Here is a 19,439-nt window from a genome sequence, read left to right as displayed (position 1 = left end):
AAAGACACTATCGTATCTTCCTCCATCACTGCCACCAGCAGTCCATTCCACGCACTCACCACTCTCTGCATAACAAAACTTACCCCTGGCATCTCCTTTGTACCTACTTCCATACACCTTAAAACTGTGCCCTCTTGTGCTAGCCATTTCAGTCCTGGGAAAAAGCCTCTGACTATCCACACGATCAATGCCTCTCATCATCTTATACACCTCTATCAGGACATCTCTCATCCTCTGTCGCTCCAAGGAGAAAAGGCCGAGTTCACTCAACCTATTCTCATAAGGCATGCTCCCCAATTAAGGCAACATCCTTGTAAATTTCCTTTGCACCCTTTCTATGGTTTCCACATCCTTCCTGTAGTGAGGGACCAGAACTGAGCACGGTACTCCAAGTGGAGTCTGACCAGGGTCCTATATAGCTGCAACATTACCTCTTGGCTACTAAACTCAATCCCACAACTGATGAAGGCCAAAGCACCATATGCTTTCTTAGCCACAGAGTCAACCTGCGTAGCAGCTTTGAGTGTCCTATGGACTCAGACCCCAAGATCCCTCTGATCCTCCACACTGCCAAGAGTCTTACCATTAATGCTATATTCTGCCATCATATTTGAGCTACCAAAATGAACCACCTCACACTTATCTGGGATGAACGCCATCTGCCACTTCTCAGCCCAGTTTTGCATCCTATCAATGTCCCATTGTAACCTCTGACAGCCCTCCACACTATCCACAACACCCCCAACCTTTGTGTCATCAGCAAATTTACTAACCCATCCCTCCACTTCTTCATCCAGATCATTTATAAAAATCATGAAGAGTAGGAGTCCCAGAACAGATCCCTGAGGCACACCACTGGTCACTGACCTTCATGCAGAATATGACCCGTCTACAACCACTCTTTTCCTTCTGTGGGCAAGTCAGTTCTGGATCCACAAAGAAATGTCCCCTTGGATCCCATGCCTCCTTACTTTCTCAATAAGCCTTGCATGGGGTACCTTATCAAATGCCTTGCTGAAATCTATATACACTACATCTACTGCTCTACCTTCATCAATGTGTTTAGTCACATCCTCAAAAAATTCAATCAGGCTTGTAAGGCATGATCTGCCTTTCACAAAGCCATGCTGACTATTCCTAATCATATTATGCCTCTCCAAATGTTCATAAATCCTGCCTCTCAGAATTTTCTCCATCAATTTACCAACCACTAAAGTAAGACTCACTGGTCTATACTTTCTTGGGCTATCTCTACTCCCTTTCTTGCATAATGTAACAACATCCTCAACCCTCCAGTCCTCCGGAACCTCTCCCGTCCCCATTGATGATACAAAGATCATCGCCAGAGGCTCAGCAATCTCCTCCCTCGCCTCTGACAGTAGCCTGGGGTACATCTTGTCCAGGTCCCGGTGACTTATCCAACTTGATGCTTTCCAAAAGCTCCAGCACATCCTCTTTCTTAATATCTACATTCTCAAGCTTTTCAGTCTGCTGTAAGTCATCCCTCCAATCGCCAAGATCCTTTTCTTTAGTGAATACTGAAGCAAAGTACACATTAAGTACCTTTGCTATCTCCTCCACTTCCATACACACTTTTCCACTGTCACACTTGATTGGCCCTCTTCTCTTACGTCTTATCCTCTTGCTCTTCACAAACTTGCAGAATGCCTTGCGGTTTTCCTTAATCCTGTCTGCCAAGGCCTTCTCATGGCCCCTTCTGGCTCTCCTAAATTTATCTCTTAAGCGCCTTCCTGCTAGCCTTATAATATTCTAGATCTCTATCATTATCTATCATTATTTAGTTTTTTGACCCTTCCATAAGCTCTTCTATTCTTCTTGACTAGGTTTACAACAGCCTTTGTACACCATGGTTCCTGTACCCTACCATCCTTTCCCTGTCTCATTGGAACGTACCTATGCAGAACTCCACACAAATATCCCCTGAACATTTGCCACATTTCTTCTGCACATTTCCCTGAGAACATTGGTTCTCAATTTATGCTTCCATATTCCTGCCTGATAGCCTCATATTTCCCCTTACTCCAATTAAATGCTTTCCTAACTTATCTGTTCTTATCCTCTCCAATGCTATGGTAAAGGAGATAGTATTGTGGTCACTATCTCCAAAATGCTCTCCCACTGAGAGAACTGACACCTGACCAGGTTCATTTCCCAATACCAAATCAAGTACAGCCTCTCCTCTTGTAGGCTTATCTACATATTGTGTCAAGAAACCTTCCTGAACACACCTAATAAACTCCACCCCATCTAAACCCCTCACTCTAGGGACATGCCAGTCGATACTTGGGAAATTAAAATCTTTCACCACGACAACCCTGTTGTTATTACAACTTTCCAGAATCTGTCTCCCTATCTGCTCCTTGGTATCCCTGTTACTATTGGGTGGTCTATAAAAAACACCCAGTAGAGTTATTGACCCCTTCCCATTCCTAACTTCCACCCACAGAGACTCCGTAGACAATTCCTCCATGTCTTCCTCCTTTTCCGCAGCCATGACACTATCTCTGATTAATTACTTTTAAAAAAGTGTTTAATTTTAATAAATTTCTATTACTCCTGAATGTCAAGGACACTAAGGACAGCTAACAAAGCCTAAGCCCTGGCTTAATCAGCTGCCATAGTCTTTTCAGTACCTCCCCAGCTCCTCAGCCCTGTTATAGCTTTACATAATGCAGAACTTGCACGTTTTTGAATCAGGATAGCACTGGACACCATTAGATTAGATTAGATTAGATTACGAGGACACTCAGTCCTCGTTTATTGTCATTTAGAAATGCATGCATTAAAAAATGATACAATGTTCCTCCAGAATGATATCACAAGAAACACAGGACAAACCAAGACTAAAGCTGACAAAACCACATAATTATAGCATACAGTTCCAACAGTGCAGAGCAATACCGTAATTTGATAAAGAGCAGACCATGGGCACGGTAAAAAAAAGTCTTGAAGTCCCGATAGCCCCATCATCTCACGCAGACGGTAGAAGGGAGAAGCTCTCCCTGCCATGAACCTCCAAGCGCCGCAAACTTGCCGATACAGCACCATTAGAAGCACCCGACCGCAGCGGACTCTGAGTCCGAAAACTTCAAGCCTCCGACCAGCCCTTCGGCACAGCCTCTCCGAGCACCATCCTCTGCCGAGTGCTTCGACCCCGCCCCGGCCGCCGAACAACAAGCAAAGCCGAGGACTCGGGGCCTTCCCCTCCGGAGATTTCGGATCACACAGTAGCAGCAGCAGCGAAGCAGGCATTTCAGAAGTTTCACCAGATGTTCCTCCATGCTCTCACGTCTGTCTCCATCAAATCAGGATTGTGCACGGCACCCTACTTGACAAATAACAGACATCACCACCGGAGTGGCTGCTGCAAGCTGCGTCGCGCCGCCATCTTCTCCTCTCCTCTCCATTAGATGGAGACAAATTAAGTACTTGCTTGGTATGTGTGTCTGCAGCAAGTGTGGGTGGCTCACTGCTTGCATCAGGCTCAGCATGAAGCTGTAATCACAACATGAGGTCAGGTCTGTGGATAACAAAAAGAGGAAATATTGCAATAGCACCGAAAGACCTGGTCTGACCTCGCTTACTCCATGGTCCTTGTTTATTTTTAAGGGAAAAGGGTAGTGTGGACTTGGAAGAAGCATTTAAGAAGATGATTTGTGGTGAAGGAGCAAGTGTGAACTTACCCAATTCTGTGCTGTGCAAACAATCAGATTTAATGCTGGATTATATATTCCCAGAGGGAAAATTTATAGTGATAATTCAAATGATGTCAACGTATTTCAGGGACTGTATTTCAGGGCAATAGATAAGAAGTGTGGCACAGCACACTGAGCAGTTGGTTTTGATCCAATTTATATTTCATTCGAGGGTATACTACCAAAATTGCAGAGGGAACTGGATAAGTTTAGAACAGTGTCAGATATAGAGGGAGAGAGGTTCACGGTTTGGGGGAGGAGAGATAACCTGTATAATGGTCAAGGCCATTAATGGATGGGTCAGAGCTGGAACTGGGAGAGTGGTCAGGCCCGGTGTTTGGCAGAGCGATCGGGATGAAGTTTGGTAGGGGTTGGACAAAGAATGATGGATGTTAGTAGACAGTTTTGGGGAGTGGGGCTTTGGTCTCTACAGTTTAGAAGAAACTTTCAAAACTTGTTGAAAGGCTTGACAATCTAGATGCAGGGAGGGTGTCAAAGAGGCCAGGGGAAATATTGAAAATAAAGGGCAGGCAGTTGAGGAATGAGATGAGGAGAATTCATTCGGAAGGTGGAATTCCCTGTCCTGAAGGTTGTGGAGGCTCAGTCACCAATTCATTCAAAACCATGATTGACAGATTTCTGAATATTAAGGAGAGAGTGCTGGAGAGGGCATTAATGTAGAAAAATTAGCTGTGCTCTGGATAAGTGGTGCAGCAGAAGGTTAGCATGGCCCAATTCTATTCCTTTTTCTTGTTCTTGTTTTCTTAAATGTCTCTTTGAGGTTATGATCAATAGGAGCAAACTAGCTTTTACCGCTACCTTGGTTTATGTTCACCTGGGGATTTCTTTGCATATCTGGTTTCTTTTGGGTTTCATGACTGCAGCTGTGGAAGTTGTCAGTGCAGCTCTGCATCGTCAATCCAACTGCTTTTTATCTGCTTTCTATTGAAGAGCAAACATAGGGAAATTTCTTTTCCTAGTTATCTACAATGACTCACAGCACGCTGGAGGAACTCAGCAGGTCAGGCAGCATTAGTGGAAACGATGAGTCGCGTTTCGGGCCGGAACCCTTCGTTAGGACTGAAGAAATAAGGAGGGGGAAGGATTTGAAGAATGCTTGTAGTTTCAGTTGAAAAACCAGTAATTTGAAAGACAAAGGGGTGGGGGAGGGGAAACAGGGACATCATAGGCAGGAAAACAATGGGTAGTAGAAGAAGGAGGCGGAACCGTGAGGGAGTGATAGGCAGCTGGGGGAGGGGGCAGAGTGAAATAGGGATAGAGGAAGTATGAACATAGAATTCTCCAACTTCCGGTAATTCCATCCCCCTCCCTTCCTCCCTCCCTTATATATGTCGCATATATGATGAAGGGTTCCGGCCTGAAACGTCCACTCATCGTTTCCACTGATGCTGCCTGACCTGCTGAGTTCCTCCAGTGTGCTGTGAGTGTTGCTGTGATCCCAGCATCTGCAGATCATTTTGTATCTACAATGACTATTGTCTATGCTTTACACATTCTAGACATGGAAATAATTGTTGAATGGAATCACTGGGATAGAAGCTTGCCTTGGTCAATAAGCATCAGATAGATTGTTAATTTTTTTTATGAAAGATAGGCTGCTTGAGGTATCACCTAAGAAATAGACAAAGAGGCATAGTTGAGTCATTAGCATGGGACGTAGTGCCAAAATATTGATGTACTGTTGTTGGAAAGTTCTTTACCAGCTTACAGAAATCTGCATATTCTCAAAATATTACATTTTATCATGAAGTCACTCAAAATATATTTTGACAACACCATAAAATTAAGCAATTTTTTCAGCTGCCTCACTTTTTGCCAACTTTTAAGAGACCAGCTTACCTAGGTGGACCTGGCCTAACCTGTTCCCATGACGGATCCACAGATTTCATTGAACTTCGTTTACTCTCAAACTACTTATTGGAATGCATTCACTCCCTGATCTGAAATGAGCTGTCCTTAAGTAGATAACTTTGTAATCAGGACTGTAAAACAAAATAGAGACAACATGATAAACTAAACACTGTTTCTCATGCTCTGTTTTACTGAAATTGAACTTGCATAGTTTGATGGAAGGAGGCAGTAGCATTGCAGGTGTGAAAGAGGCATAACCTTCAATAGGAGTTGTGCCTCATTTGGACTGGTCACCAGAGAGATAGTGGTTTTTGTTACCTATAAGACTATGCTTACTGTAGTTTCTGAGATCCAATACTGTACTATTCACAAGGAACAATAAATTGCCAAGTTGCATCACGCTGCCGATTCCAGTTTGGCAATTTGGCAAATTCATCCCAGTGCTTACTTGTTGGAAAATTAACAGACCACCACTCAAAAGCCACAATGGCAAAAATATAACCAATGTTTGCTATTGATTTTTAAATAGCCTTGCTTCCTTTACTATCCATTTTAAATGTTATCTTACTGCACTTGTATTTCTCAAAATGGTGCCACGATTGCTGTTTATTTGTAAAATTAGAGAATCAATACCTTAATCTAGCCAGTATTCTTCCATTTCTGGGAAAAATTGATGGGGCGTGTTATGAGGGATTCGTTGTGTATGACCAGCAGAAAAGTTTTCGAGGTGTAAAGGAGATTTAAATGAATCACAATCAGATTCAGGTTTAGTATCACCAGCATATCTCATGAAATTTGATAACTTTGCAGCGGCAGTACAATGAAATACATGATAAATATAGGAAATAAACTGAATTACTGTAAATGTATAAATGTATATTAAATAGTAGTGCAAAAACAGAAATTTTAAAAAAACACAGTGAGGTAGTGTTCCATGGATTCAATGTCCATTTAGAAATTGGATGGCAGAAGGAAAGAAGCTGTTCCTGAATCGCTGAGTGTGTGCCTTCGGGCTTCTGTACCTCCTCCCTGATGGTAACAATGAGAAGAGGGCATGCCTTGGGTGGTGGGAGTCCTTGATGATGGACGCTGCTTTTCTGAGGCACGGCTCCTTGAAGATCTGCATCCTGCAGATGCTGGAATCTGTAGCTAAAAACATGATTTTCCAGAAGTTAAGACTTGTGCTATTACTCGTTCTGTTATTTGTTCTAATATTTTCTGCGTTCAAACATTGCTAATACATTGTTGTTGTGAGTCAGTAATTTCATGAAATGATTACAAGGTCGGTCTGGAAGCATTATTTCTCTCGAAGAGTAGAGGGTCGAACGTTAGGAGAAACTGAACCAAGTTAACCCTGGTTGATTTAGGCCTTGGCCTTGGTAGGCGGACAAACACAAATAAATAGAGAAGAAAATAATTTAACGAAATGCAGAAAAATGGAAAGCAGTGTTGGGGGAATTGGTACTGGGCAAGATGCAATGCACTTGAGCAGAGATAGCACAGATATGGTAGGCTGAATGGCCCCAACTTAAAAGTTGGGGTTCTCAACTTTTTTTTATGCCATGGACCTCTGCCACCAACCTAGGGGTCCGTGGCTGGGAACCCCTGTCCCCTATATAGTAAGCTTTATGAGATTTTTTTGAAACGGCATTTCATCACTGGCATTCTAGTAGTAATTTTCTAATTACAAAACCGACGAGTGATGTTAGCTGAAAGATGGCGAGGGTTTTCAAATTGTGGCAGCTCTCCACCGAGCTTTGCCACGGACCTGTGGGCTGCTCTGCATCTTCTGTGGCGAGGCTGTGGCTGGGCCTTCTGCTTAGCAGCGCACGGGCTGCAGGATTTTGGCACTACTCGTTGGCCCCTTGTGGAGTCTAACACAACTTTTGCAGATGTTCCCAGGTGTCAGGCTGGGCGATCTGCCCACTGAACCAGTGCCAGGTTAACCTGATAGAAATACAAGTCCACTGAACGCAGGGCAGTAATTTTCAGCAGGAGAAATGTAAGGGAAAGTTCATCTTTTATTGCCTTCATCAATTTTACCTATTTTAAATGTTTTAGGTGTGTGCGTTTTAACCCTTTGGTTAAGTAATTTTATTAATGCTATTTCAAATTTCTGACAGGTCAGGAGAGACTGGGCTACTCTGTGTTGAGAACAAGACCCCAGTGGAAGACTCTGTCCTGGACCATGCTGTAAGAACCAATATGGTCCAGGACGTGCAAGGGGTTGCAGAATCTCTACCTGGGGGTCACATCTTGGGCTGCCAGTTTGGAACTAATAAGAATCCAATTTCCATTTCATTTCTGATTCAGGTTGCTGGGTGAATATTGATAGCTGATAGCACTTGGCAAGAAGATGCAAACAGGGATGGAAGAGGCAATCAGTAAAATAATTTGCTTCTCATAAAGGTACAAACATGTGAATCAGGAGCAGGACCAGAGCCCTCAGCCTAATAGCTGATCTGATTGTAACCCAGGCTCTGTATTCATCTGCTAACCTTTCACCCCCTTTAACTGAAGTGTCGCGGGAGATTGAAGCATTGAGACAGCAGGTGTCAAGAGAAGGCCCTTGAGTTAGAGGAATTTGAACAGGAAACGCTGCAGATTGTAATGATGAAATGCCGAGCTATTGGTCTCCCTCTCATCTGTTGCAGGAGTGATATCTCTCTCTCACTAGTGAGAGAGAGAGCTTGTTTGAGATGTCGAAATGTGGGATGGACAGCAGTTTTTGAGGGACTCTAGTTCATGGTCTGTTGGGGGGCTCTGCTGGTGCTTGCGTGGTGGGGGCTGGGGTTGATTCTTTTTCTGGAGCAAGTGGGGGGAGGGTTGATGCTTTTGCTACTGTTGTGCATGGGAGAGGGAGGGGAGAGGTGCTTTGGGGTCCTAAAGTTTTCTGTCATTCATTCTTTGGGATTTTTCTGTTTTGTGGATGCCTGTGAAAAGTAAGCATTTCAAGTTTTATTCTGTATACATTCTCTGATATTGAATTGAACTATTGAACTGAGCCACTTCTGGATGCAGCAGGGATTGGTTTCAATTATAGTTCTCGTACACTCGAATGGCCTCATTGTGAAGACAGACTGACAGGGCAAGAGCTAACTGTGCTTAAGGAGAAAAGTGAACCAATGTGTCACTCTGTTTTGGAAATTCTGCTGAATTTATGAAAAAGCAATTCTGTTTGTGGAAACCAAAAAAGCACAAGAAAATTCGTGCCTTTCATAAGCGCCGTATAAAAGCATGATTGGTACAGTCAGATGGAGGTTGTGCTGTGGCTGACAAGATCTATGTTCAAGTTCCAAACAGTCTATTTGGATTCACCTAGGAATGTCCAAGTTTGCTGGAAGGGTCTGTTATACAGATTCCAGAGTGCACAGATCAGGAACATATACATGAGGATAATTCACACCATTCTCTGAAACAGTGATTTACCAGGTCACAATCCATGAAAACCACCACCAGCACTAATCTGCCCCTGATCCCATCACCGTTCAATTATTGCTCTCTCCCAGATTTCTTCTCTCCTCACAATCACCACTTACCAACTAGTCTGGCTCACACTCCAAATAGCTGGGTCTGCTGGTCCCACTTCTGCCACAGCACCCTATAAATTGGACCTGAATTTCAAACTATTAGAAAGAAATGAGCTGGAGAGGTTGCTGTGGATTGGGCCTAGAACTTGGATACAGTGGGTTTGTGTTGACATTGCATCTTTTAAAGACATTTCCATTAAGGCGTCTTTGCAATTGAAGAAGAAAGCAGAAATAGAAACTGTGGGGAAAGATTTCAAATTTTTCGAGAAGGTTAAGTTTCAGGTTATTTATACTTTTCCTATCCTTGCTCATTATTAAAGAGATAAATTGTTCTTTGGTGATGTTTATAGGTAACTAGAAAAATCACTGTACAGTAAAGATATATTTAGAATTGTTAGTATATCCTAAAAATGCAAGAGTGCCAGCACCTGTTTCTCTTGCTGCACTCCTGGTGGTTTTGGCTTTGTAAGTGTGCTACCAGCCCTCCTTTCAGAGACCATCTTCATGTGGTGAGGTGGCGGGAATTGAGCCCAGCAGTCCCTGCAGTTTGGAGGGCATGTCAGAAAATGTAGAGGAGACTTGGCCCAAAAGCAGAACACTGCAGATGATCCAGGGATGAACGATAGCTCTATAAATAAACTGTGAAAATAACAAGCCATGAGGGGCCACAAAACAAGAGAGGACACAACACATTAGCTGAAGAATCACAAACATCAGAAATTCTGCCGATACTGGAAATCTAAGAGAACACACACAAAATGCTGGAGATACTCATCAGGTCAGGCAGCATCTATAGAAAGCAATAAACAGTCAACATTTCTGGCCAAGACCCTTCATCAGCACTGAAGGCGAGGAGCAACTGGTTGAGGCTGGCTGGTTTAATAGGTGAACAATGACTGTGGAGGAGAGCTGGGTTGAAATAGGCTGCACGTAATGAGTTGGAAACAAGTGGCAGGTAGCTCCTGTTAACTACGTGGAGAATGGGAGGTGCCTGCCTGTGCAGGTCTGACAGGGTGAAACAGAGATCAGCTGATTGTGGGGAAGAGAAGAAATCTGAGACAAGGGAATGCTTGAATGGAACTGGCAGATCAGAAGGAGATTAGGACTTGCAGGTTGCTCAGTGGTTGGTTTGCGGTTTTTACGGGCTGCAACTTGGTCATTCCTATTTAGAGCTGTTGTGGAGCAAAATCAGGAACTGCACGTCAGTGTATCATTCAGTAATGGAGGTTGATCAGGATGGAAGGGTACCAACAGTTTGAACAATGATTCACTGTGGTTGGGGATGGAAATGTGCTTGGGATTCAGGTGATTATGAGGTCCAGGAAATGGACAGGTGGGGGGAAGACCCAAAGGATGAAGGTAAGTAATTCATTTAACTATGGGTATCAACTATCGTTGGAGAGCCTAGCTGTCCTTGGAAAGACTAGCAGTGATTGTTCCCAAGATAACATCCAGGATCTCCTCTGCACATGAATAACATCACCCCAGTGCACCCCAACACAGAAAATGCATCAGGGTTGCAAGGTTGACCATGTTTAAAATACCCAGTCAGATTTGCACAGCGGTGCTGAACAACTTGAGAAGAGTCATTGTTGCATTGCACTCCAGGGGGGGAAATGAGTTTTTTGGTTGCTAAAAAACAGCATTCTGCATTTGTTTGGCTATTACATTTCTTGTTGAACTCCAAGAATCAGGAAATTCAAATTCTACGCATTTATCTCACAATTTATTTGCTCCAAATGACTCCTGAAGTGCTTAACTTAGGACAGATTATTTTTGAGTTGGATTATTCAGATGGAAAGTACAAGAAAGGACTGATCATCTTTTCACAGGGGCTGACAGAATAAATCCCATAAAACCAAATGCAGCTTTTGATCCTTCGTGATAGATATAGATGCTTTTAACCAGATTATAGTGTGAACAGTGTTGGATATTCAGTGTGTTTGGTTATAACTCCCAACCAAAATTTCATACCTGACGATTATCCAGTATTGAAAGCATTAGTATATTAGTAAAGGTTGAGTACCCCTTATCCAAAATTACAAAATCCGAAAACCCTGAAATCTGGTTTTATTTTCAAGTGCTGATATGATATCATAAATGAAAAATTCCACAAGGTGATGGGAAGGTTTCTAGGCGATGCACGGGTCTGTGCGCACTGCTGTTTTGATAAGTGACCTCGTATATGTATTGAACAGAAGTGAATCAGAAATAGAAAATGTTGCATAAAGCAAAAACTGAAGATCTCAATTGTATATTTAAAGAGTGGATTTGTCAGCACCGGAGTGAACATATGCTGCTTAATGGTATGATGATCACAAAACAGGCAAAGATCTATCACGACAAACAGAAAATTAAATGCAATATTGAATATTCAAAAGGCTGACTGCAGAAATTTAAGGAAAGGCACGACGTTAAATTTTTAAAGATTTAAAAAAATTTAAAGATAAGGCATCTGCTGATTAGGAAGCAGCAGAGAAATTCATGGATGAGTTTGTGAAGATTGTCGCTGATGAAAATCTATAACACCGGAACAAGTCTAAAATGCTAATTTATTTTATACCTTATGTAAACCTAAAAAAAAGTAAAATACAAATGCAGTGTACTGTAATTTTTAATCAAACATGGCATCGTAGGTGAGACTGAAAGCCTGCTGTTGTTAGTTGTTGTTCAATCCCTGATTCAGGTATTCTTCTGATGCTGCTGTGCACACATTATATTTTCATTATATTAATAGCATGTAATAATTTTTACTGTTAAGTACATACGTGTGATGAATAAGTGTAAGACAAAGACTACTTACCGGTAGCACATAAATTCAGAGTCGGAAATGATGGCGATCCAAAGCTATCTCATTATATATTCCAAAACAGAAAACACCTGAAATCCAAAACACTTCTGGCCCCAAGCATTTCGGATAAGGGGTACTCATCTGTAGTAGTATTTCAAGGCCAGAAGTAGGTTTGAAAAGTAAAGTTGGAATGTTATGAGCCATGTGCACGAATAAAACAATCCATGTTTAGTAAAAGAATGCCCAATGGATTTGTTTTTGCCACGAGGGTGGTCCTTATTCTAATCTTTTGCATTAATCCTTGCAGACAGCAGAGATTGCCCTGGCAAACCTGAAGAGTAAATATGAAAATGAGAAAACCATGGTGACCGAGACGATGATGAAACTGCGAAACGAACTCAAGGCCCTGAAGGAGGATGCAGCGACCTTCTCGTCCTTACGTGCCATGTTTGCCACCAGGTGTGAGGAGTTGAATTTCCTGGCTGTTGGAATTTATATACTTTAATAATTTTTCTGGAGGGGAATGTATTCTAACATTTGTATTAAAGGGGTCGTATTACTCTTTGTTATTAGGTAGTTGGATTCGCATTTTACTCTGGCAAATAAAAAAAAAATTAACTGCAGAGACTGAACATCTGAAATAAAATAATACTGGAAATCCTCTGTAGGTCATGGCACATCTGTGGGAAGAGAAATAGAGTTAATATTTCAGCTTGAAGACCTTTCATCAGAATTGCAAAAGCCTATTAGAGACTCTCCCACCCCATCCTTCCTGTGGCTTAAAGAGCTTCTTTTCTCTCTACCCAGTTCTGATAAGGGTCTTCAACTTGAAATGTTGACTCCTTTTCTCATCCCACAGATGTAGCCTGACTTATACAGGCTGGTCTTTCTTAAAGGGTATTTTCCATAGAACAGAACAAAAAAGATATAATGAGATGGTGGTGCTTATATTCAAACATCTGTCAGGCGAAGATGATGCAAAGGATAATAATTAATGGAAAATAATTTGGATAGCTTCTCTATAGTTTGTCTCCTGCTCAAGCACCAAGATATATACATAAGTTCCATTGCACTTTGCTGACTGGCAGATTAGCTTTAAATCTGCCTGGTGTGTATCCTGATTAACAAATTCAGTGATTAATAATGACAGTTAAAAATTACTCTGCTTTTCCTCGGAGGCTATAATAATGTTAAATTCAGCTCCTCTTTCTGTAATGCATATTAAGTGCCTTTGCCATTTTTTCATTTTATTAACAAGTATATATTAAGTGCATAAAATTAACATGATAAAATCTCTTAATTCGAGTTTCTATAGCCAAGACTTAACTTTCTTTGTTGGGCCAGGTTACCAACGCACAAGGGAATGTAGAAATCCACATGGGTTCCTCTTTAGGTGCTCACTTTAAATAAACATTTTCTTGTGAATTGTCCAATGAGGCTTAAGTAAAACATCAGTCCTGGGTGGGTCAGAATAGTGCAGGGGATCCACGGATCCCTTGGATCATGGTAGGTGTCCGTGGCATAAAAAAGGTTGGGAACCCCTGGAATAGTGGGATGGGTGGGGTGGAGCGGTTAGTGATGGGAATGACAGTGGATGGGATCCTGTTTTTATCATTTGTCTCAGTCTGTTGAGAATCAGGAGGAGCGTGTTCCCCGGGTTTCTCGCTCTGAGTCACCATCCAAAAAACCCGCCACTGTGAGCATGTGTTGTTGTGAAGAGAGGGTAAAAGCATCATCCTACTCTGAAACCACCCCTGTAATCAAACTGTTTGCTATCAAGGTTAAAGCAGAAAGGGGCAAAGTTCCAGTGGAAGTGTACTCCAGCAAGGAATCATTGGATTCCAGAACACAGAAGATGTAGGAAAGAAGAAACTCTTTGACAAGGAAAAGAAGCCCATTCAGGAAATGTTGGAAATACATTTGTTAAACATGGTAACACCATGGTACTGGGATATGCCTAACTAGGTAGAAAGACATGTATTTGTTCCTTTTTGAATCATGTGTTGTTTCTAGTGTCATCGTTTGGAAGTGAGTTAAACGTCAAGTGGGTAATTGCCATAAAGAGATGAGGGATGGGCTCAATCAGGGATGGTTAACCTCTGGCACGCATGCAAGATGACACACACAAATTTTTTTTTGGCATACGGCACACAGTGCCACCCCTTGATTCTTTAAACCCTACTCACAATCAAAAAGATACATAATAATTATCTTTACTGCCAAATGAAGCAGCAAACGATTATTACAATCACAGAGAGCAATGAGAACAGTTTGACACCAGCTAGATGTTTGTGAGAACCTGTGACATTGGATTATATGTTTTGAAATCCCCGCAGACCCAGTGTGCACATCATTATTCAGATTGTAAACGGTTGGGTCAGTTGGCATTGGCTTTGCTCTGTTTATATTTTTTCTTCTGTCATTTGTGAGTGAACATTGGCTATCCAGTGATAATAGTGGTAGATAGCATATGTAGTTTAGCACCTCCATGAACATTTATGAAAATTATTGTTTTCAGTGATGAACTGGGTCAAGCATAGTTATAGGATGTACGTACATAGCTCTCAAAACAAATAAATACAAACGGCATATAAAATAATTGTCATCGTTCGTGCAGCAACACAACTCCTACTGAGAGTAAGGTGTGTTCAATTTCCTTTCCTTGATCTTTTACAAATATGCACCAAATCTCATAATTTAATGTCCACATTAAATTATGTTATGCACTGAGTGGCCACTTTATTAGTTATCTCCTGGACGTAATAAAGAGGTCACTGAATGTATATTTGTGGTCTTCTGCTGCTGAAGCACAACCTCTTCAAGGTTCAATGTGTTATGCGTTCAAAGGTGTTCTTCTGCACACCACTGGTGTCATGTGTAGCTATTTGAGTTACTTTTGCCTTCCTGTTAGCTTGAACCAAACTGGCCACTTTCCTCTGACCTCTCATTAACAAGGGATTTTCGCCTACAAAACTGCTGCTCACTGGATGCTTTTTGTTTTTCACACCATTCTTTGTAAACTCTAGACACTGTTGTCTGTGAAAATCCCAGGGGATCAGCAGTTTCTGAGATATTCAAATCACCCCATCTGGCACCACAGTCAAAGTCACTTAGATCAGATTTCTTCCTCATTCTGATGTTTGGTCTGAACAACAACTGTAGCTCTTGACCATGTCTGCATGCTTTTATGCAGTGAGTTACTGACCCATGATTGTCAGATTGGATAGTAGCATTTAAGAGCAGGTGTACCTTATAAAGTGTATGTGAGGTGCAGTAACAATACTATTTAGAAATAATGTTATTCTTCAGTTGGCCTTTCAAAAGACTAATATTAATAATTTTGGAACAGGTTTTCTAAAATGCTTCATTTATTTCAATCTGTTTCAGTTATACTTTTATTAATAGTAAAACAATGAAAACATGCAAATAAGCAACAGGATTCACCCTTGTTCCTTAAAAAATTCCTTAATTATTGTTACTAACTTGTTAATAACTGATAACTGTGCTCAACATTACCATGGCAGGTAAAAGAATTTTTTTTAGAAGATTATCACCAATTTGGGCCCACACTCTCAAAAAGGTTCACTACCCTGAGCACAACCATCAATGGCCGTGTATGTTCCAGCCAGCAGCTCATGAGCAGTTGGACAGAGCGGTGGAGTGCAGAACTCACTCATTTATCCAATCAGTGACGTGTGCCTGATGCCACATAGAGAAGGCAAGATGAGCCTTATGGCATGCTGCACCGATGAGGCACACTGAAACATATTGTCATTGTGTGCATGTATGTATTTGTTCAGTAAAAATAAATTTGAAAAACAATTCCTACTCTTTGCACTAACTGGTGTTTGAAATCTTATCCCTCGAGCATGAGGAAAATTATAGGGACACAGTCTTCATAAAAGTGGTGGTTTTGCAAACTTTTCTTTTCAAAACAAGTTGTCTGAAACATAAATGGCCATTTGTCCCGACCAGTTTGCCCTGCTCTTTATGTGTTTCACATGACAGAAATGGGACAGCAACAAGGTGCTGCATAATTTTATTTACGATGTCGAGTATATGCGACACAGTGATTCATTGGTATATTTGTGAACTGAGGAAAAGGTTTGCCAAACACTCACTCATGAAGATGATAACTCATGGCAGGTGAAAGGTCAATGAGAAGAGACTTCACTACCTGCTTTGATGCTTGAAAATTACTTTCCCAACATTCTCAGGGAAGGCAGCTGGTGGGCAGAGCTTCTGAGGAACAGGGCAGGTAGACGGATTGCCTCAGGAAACCACTCCACTGAATGCTTTCCCCTCATTTTAATCCCAGCTCAAGTGCTCAGTGTAACTTTTTATCTGAGGTAAGATTTTCAAGGACTTTATCTTTGCACCTCCCTCCTCCTGTACTAAAACAAACACCCCCTTCCTCCTCACTCCCTTTGCACATTCACGTTGACAATATTTTCAGCATAAAAAAATTAATTCCCAATCACCTTTCAGTCTCTTACACCTTCCTCCAACTTTTCAAACATTTCACCTTAAACTTCAGGTGGAGCCAGAGTACTCATCAGTGAGTATACCGATGCTTGACAGAGTGAAATGAGGTATTAGCTGGGAAAAACAAAAGCCACAGTTATATGATCTCTTAGAGATTGAATGCAATGGATGATTGAACACTGCTTATAATGACCTGTGGCAAAATATATTCAACTTTTAGGACAAGGAACTTAGAAAGGGGTCGGATCATTCAGGAACATTTAAAATATTGAAAACTTAATACTGTATAAATAATTAAATGAAAAATTAAAATGATTAAAGCTTTAAGGAACAACTGATACTCATAGAATACATTTAAATCAAAATCAGAAATAAAGGGAATCACTTTGTACCTGAACTTCTGTCCATAGCCATTTATTCCATGGATGGGCTCAGTGGACCTGCTTCATGTTAACGGTACAGAATGTGCAGTTAGATTACACAGCCTAAGGGCTGGGGAATCTCTGGCAATCTGCCCTCCCCCACAGGAGCCCATGAGGGGAAAAATCCCAGAAATCCCATCATTTTGTAGGAGACGATATTTGGAACACTCTGCATAATTTTAGTATGCACACGTTAGGAAGAATGTACCAGTCTGTGCAGAGCAGAGTCACAGGGCTGATTCCTAGGATAAGGCTTTGGTCATTTGAAACGCAATTTAGGAATTTAGTAGACTGAGAAGGAATTTCATTAAGCATGGAAGATTGAGAAGGATTGACAGAGTACAGGCTGGATGGTTGTTTCCATATGGAGAGGTTTCTAGAAATACGGGACATCGTATTGGTATGAGGGATTGGCCATTTAGGCTGAGATGACGGCAGTTTTCTTTACAGAGCCAATTGTTGCCGATCTTCTCTGCTTTTGTCACTGAGTACATTTTAAAACCCTGGTCAATAGATTTTTGGACATTAGAGAGATCTGGTGATATGGCGACAAGGCAAAAATGAAACAGCTATGATCTGACATGAAGTAAAAAAAAACAAGTGTTTATTTTAAGGGATGTATGCCATACTCCTATGTTTTATGTTCTCAGCACTGCTAGTTTAGTGGAGTATTACAAAAAGTTTCAAAGAATGTTGTTAAAGGAAGGCTGACACCAAGGCCCATAAAACTATACTGACTAATGAGAAAGAACTTGTTCAAAGAGGTAGGGCGGGCACAGAAGCAGGGAGCTTAGAGAGGCCTTGGCATCACTAGCATGGCTATCGAGGTAGCATTTTGGTGCAGGTGGCAGAACTGCTGCCAGAAACTGGGTTTGATTCTGAGCACAGATACTTATCTGTGTGGAGTTCTCCCTGTGATGCTGATTCCTCCAGGTGCTTTGGTTTCCTCCTGCTCCCAAAAGTGTGTGCTGGTGGGTAGGGTAACTGGCCGCTATTAATTGTCCCCAGTGTGTAGGAGTAGAATCTTGGAGCGGGGAGAGAGGGAGTTAATTTGTTGACATACAGTACAGCGCAGAGTAGGCCTTCCTGCCCTTTGAGCCACGCCACCCAGCAATCCCCCAACTTAATCCCAGCCTAATTATGGGGCAATTTACAATGACCAGATAACCTAGCAACTGGTACATCTTTAGAATGCGGGAGGAAACCAGAGGACCCGGAGGAAACCCATGTGGTCAGAGGAGAATGTACAAACTCCTTACAGGCAGTGGCGGGAATTGAACCCAGGTCGCTGGTACTCTGAAGGACTGTGCTAACCACTATGCTACTGTGCCACCCCAGTGGGCATGTGAGAAGGATACAAAATGGAATTAGAATAGAATTAGTGTAAATGGCTGTCTGATGATTACTGTGGTCTCAGTAGACTGGAGAGCCTGTTTCTGTGGTGGATATCTCTATGAGTCAATAATTCTGTCGATGCTTGGTTAAGCTCTGGGACATGGAGGAGACCAAATCAGTTGGACACTGACAACTCAGAGGAAGTTACAGAAGTAATTCAGCATGAGGCCATGAAGGGATTTGAAAATATGGAGGACAGTTTTAAAGAGACGTCCTGGGCAATGGAGGTCAGCAGGCATGGTGGGAAAGGAGGAAGGGGTTTTTCTGCTGGTCAGACTACAGCTAGTAGACGCTGTAATAAGATAAGTTTAGGTAGGCTTGATGATTCAAGTCAGGAGATCTTTGAGTTTTCAAGATATCAAGCAGTTTATAAACTTGCAGAGTGGACTTCAGTGGAATATTATGAAACAAAATGTTACCTACAATGTGGAATGAATTATTTGAAAGAAACAGAGGAGCAGAGGGTCTGGAAGTACACTTACATGACCTAGCCTACCCTTTACTAAGGCCATCTTTCACATCCCAGGCAGGATGAAAGGACAGCTTGCCCATTGATCAGCTCTTTCACTTTCTGTATGTAGCCTCCTTATCTCCCAATGAACTCCTGTAGTCTTTCGATACTTGCTTGGTGATTCCTTTTCCATGTTCTACTCTGTGCTTTCTTATCCCTTTTCTTTATAACCATGAATCATTGCCGACTGTTCGGACTTAGAGTTCTAGAAGTGTCACCAGCTTTGAGGAAAGGCTGTTGACGGTCAAAGGGTAACACATAAGAATACAGGAAATAAAAGCAAGAGTAGGCCTTTTGGCCTTTTGGCCTACATTTCCATTCAATCATATCTGTGCTGATCTTTTCCCTTAGTCTGCCTTCCTCCGCAAGTGCATTTCCAATGACTCTTAATACCTAAGAAAGATGCTTGAGTGTGTTTGTGTCTGAATGTTGTGTGTATGTATGTGCTGGCTGGAGGAAGACATTGAGGCTGTTGTAAAGAAAAGATAGATTTAAGCAAGGATAGTGCAAACTAAATTTCTTAGAAAAACTAGGGATCATGAGTGATTGCTGAGAAATATTTAGATTTTAAATTCATTAGCACGAACGACAGCTTTCAATTATATACTGATACCTTTATACAGAAACACTTCTCAGGAAATGCAATCAGAAATAAATTATACCGATCTAATCAAGCTGGTAATGAGAGGAGGGAGCAAAAGCTGTGCAAGGGTTGAG

The 19,439-nt window shown here is 41.7% G+C and overlaps 1 protein-coding gene across 3 annotated transcripts in view; it reads left to right on the top strand.

Annotated features, from left to right (window-relative positions):
- Window positions 1-19,439, top strand: part of LOC134351649 (protein bicaudal D homolog 1-like) — a 230,858-nt gene that overhangs the window by 165,413 nt on the left and 46,006 nt on the right. For all 3 annotated transcript variants that reach the window (XM_063058089.1, XM_063058090.1, XM_063058091.1), the window contains one exon: window positions 12,217-12,368. In XM_063058089.1, the coding sequence (XP_062914159.1) occupies window positions 12,217-12,368 (152 nt within the window). The remainder of the gene's footprint in view (window positions 1-12,216; window positions 12,369-19,439) is intronic.

Source organism: Mobula hypostoma, chromosome 9 (assembly GCF_963921235.1).
Source record: "Mobula hypostoma chromosome 9, sMobHyp1.1, whole genome shotgun sequence".
In the NCBI taxonomy this organism is placed as follows: Eukaryota; Metazoa; Chordata; class Chondrichthyes; order Myliobatiformes; family Myliobatidae; genus Mobula; species Mobula hypostoma.
This window is presented reverse-complemented; position numbering and strand designations above follow the sequence as displayed.